This window comes from Olea europaea, unplaced genomic scaffold, assembly GCF_002742605.1.
Source record: "Olea europaea var. sylvestris unplaced genomic scaffold, O_europaea_v1 scaffold20585, whole genome shotgun sequence".
In the NCBI taxonomy this organism is placed as follows: Eukaryota; Viridiplantae; Streptophyta; class Magnoliopsida; order Lamiales; family Oleaceae; genus Olea; species Olea europaea.
Window position 1 is genome coordinate 1 of NW_019238500.1, and position 1,915 is coordinate 1,915.

At 35.1% G+C, this 1,915-nt stretch overlaps 1 protein-coding gene across 1 annotated transcript; it reads right to left on the reverse strand.

The window, feature by feature from the left end:
- Positions 1-133: 133 nt before the first annotated feature.
- On the reverse strand, positions 134-1,523 carry LOC111379911 (NAC transcription factor 29-like). Its single transcript, XM_023003353.1, has 3 exons — positions 1,231-1,523; positions 856-1,139; positions 134-756 (listed from the first exon to the last, which is right to left on the reverse strand). Exons 1-3 carry the CDS (start codon positions 1,514-1,516, stop codon positions 286-288), a joined length of 1,041 nt encoding a protein of 346 aa, XP_022859121.1. The 5' UTR covers positions 1,517-1,523; the 3' UTR covers positions 134-285.
- Positions 1,524-1,915: the final 392 nt, after the last annotated feature.

Below are 1,915 nucleotides of genomic sequence, written 5' to 3' on the forward strand. Positions count from 1 at the left end.
AATCAAATTGATTTTATAGGATATTTCAATAGACTTGGCATCTGCAGTACTCAATCACACTATGCTGGAAAGTTCCCAGGAGCAACTCATGACTAGATAAAAAAATCTTAGTATTTAAACAATATAATTGGAATAGAAACAAATTCAAGTAAACAAGTAAAAGCAGGAAAATGCTATGTTTATACTTAAACCTCGTGAAACACAAACTTGATGTTCTCCAGAAAACTACAACTCTATAAAAGTAACTGAATTTGGTGAGTCGGTACTGTCCAATCCAGGGCTCTCCTAATGTCTACCAGGAACCGAACCAAAGAACTCGTTTATGTTTGTCTCTGGAATTCCAATGAGCTCCAGATATGGGCCATATGGTCCTCCTTTCACGTCCGCCATAGATCTAACTGGATATGGGCTGTAAACATAACCTCCCATGGAATGATTTGGTGGCACAATGGGATTACAGTATGTAACTATGTTCTGATGTTGGGGAATAGATAGAGTATTATGAACATCCGCGTTAGGGAGATTCTGATAATTATTGTTGATAAAGCAATCGGCCACTGCAATCTCGGATTTATTATAAGGCAAAATGTTTTCTGGTGCAACATTGATGGCGTCTTCAGCAGCTCTACGTTTATTTTCTTGGTGACATGCACCTTCATCTTCATAAATGTCATTATCTGGTTCTTGAATCTGATCATCCCTTTTTCGCTTTCTATTCTCGTTCTTTCTGATCCTACACAGAACCCAATCGTCCAACTACAAGAAACAATTCGAGCAAAGAGTGGAATATATTTGTAATGTCGACCCTGTAAAATTGCAAAGAATTTATTTAGATAGATAGAAAGAAAGATTCACCTTCATGTCATCTGCACTCGATTGTTGCACTGGTGGCGGATTATTCACTGTATATTCATGCATGATCCAAGAGGTCTTTGTACCCTTTGGAGGTTTTCCTGTATAGTAAACCAAAGTCTTTCGAGATCCAACATCTACACCATTGTGCTTGACTAGAGTGTCGGCTCCTGACGCTTTCCAAAATCCATTACCTGCTGCTCGATTTGGTCGTTTGCCATTTTTGTATTTTTTACTCCTCGGTGTAAAAAAGAGCCACTCGTTCTCTCCACTTGACTTGTATACGTCTGCGAATGAAATAACACGAAATAATGTCATCATCATTAGAAAGAAAGTTCCTTCTTAAACATAAAACACGAGTACAATAAATGAAATTACGAGCAAGTAATTCTGGGTTGAACTCGTATAGATTAACGACGTTAATCTTATTGCGAGGCAGCATCTCTTGGTTGATCTTTTTCATCAAGTAATGAACAATAAGTTCATCATGAGTAGGCTTAAAACGATAGCCAGCAGGCAAACTCTCGAAGTATTCATCATCGCTAAGTTCATTAATGAAAGTGGAACACAAAGCTTCAAAATTCGGGTAGATTAAGGAGTTATTTACAGCATTGGTTTGCATGGGTTGATTCTCCATTATGGAACTGATCACGAACTCTCGCATGAACTTCCGACAATTCTACTCTAAGTAAATAAATTTAATTGAGTTTGTTACGGTATTTAATAGAGCCTTTTTTATGAATAACGTGTATTATAGTTTAATTGAACTTCTCTTTCTCTTTTACTTGGATATGTATTCTTAATTTTATCGTTTATCAAATTTATCAAATAGACTTCGTGTACCAATGAAATTCAAACATATTAACATGTGTTTAATTAAACTGAAACTCTAAATTAAGAATAATTCTATTCATTAGCAACAGTACTAATCAGCATCTAACGTGATACTGAATTATTAAAACATTATTTAATAAATTAAAATACATTTCAATTTTATTAGAGAACATGATAGTGATTTGTAAGTCATGCTTACAAAATACAAATGAAATTACAACTTAGCCAC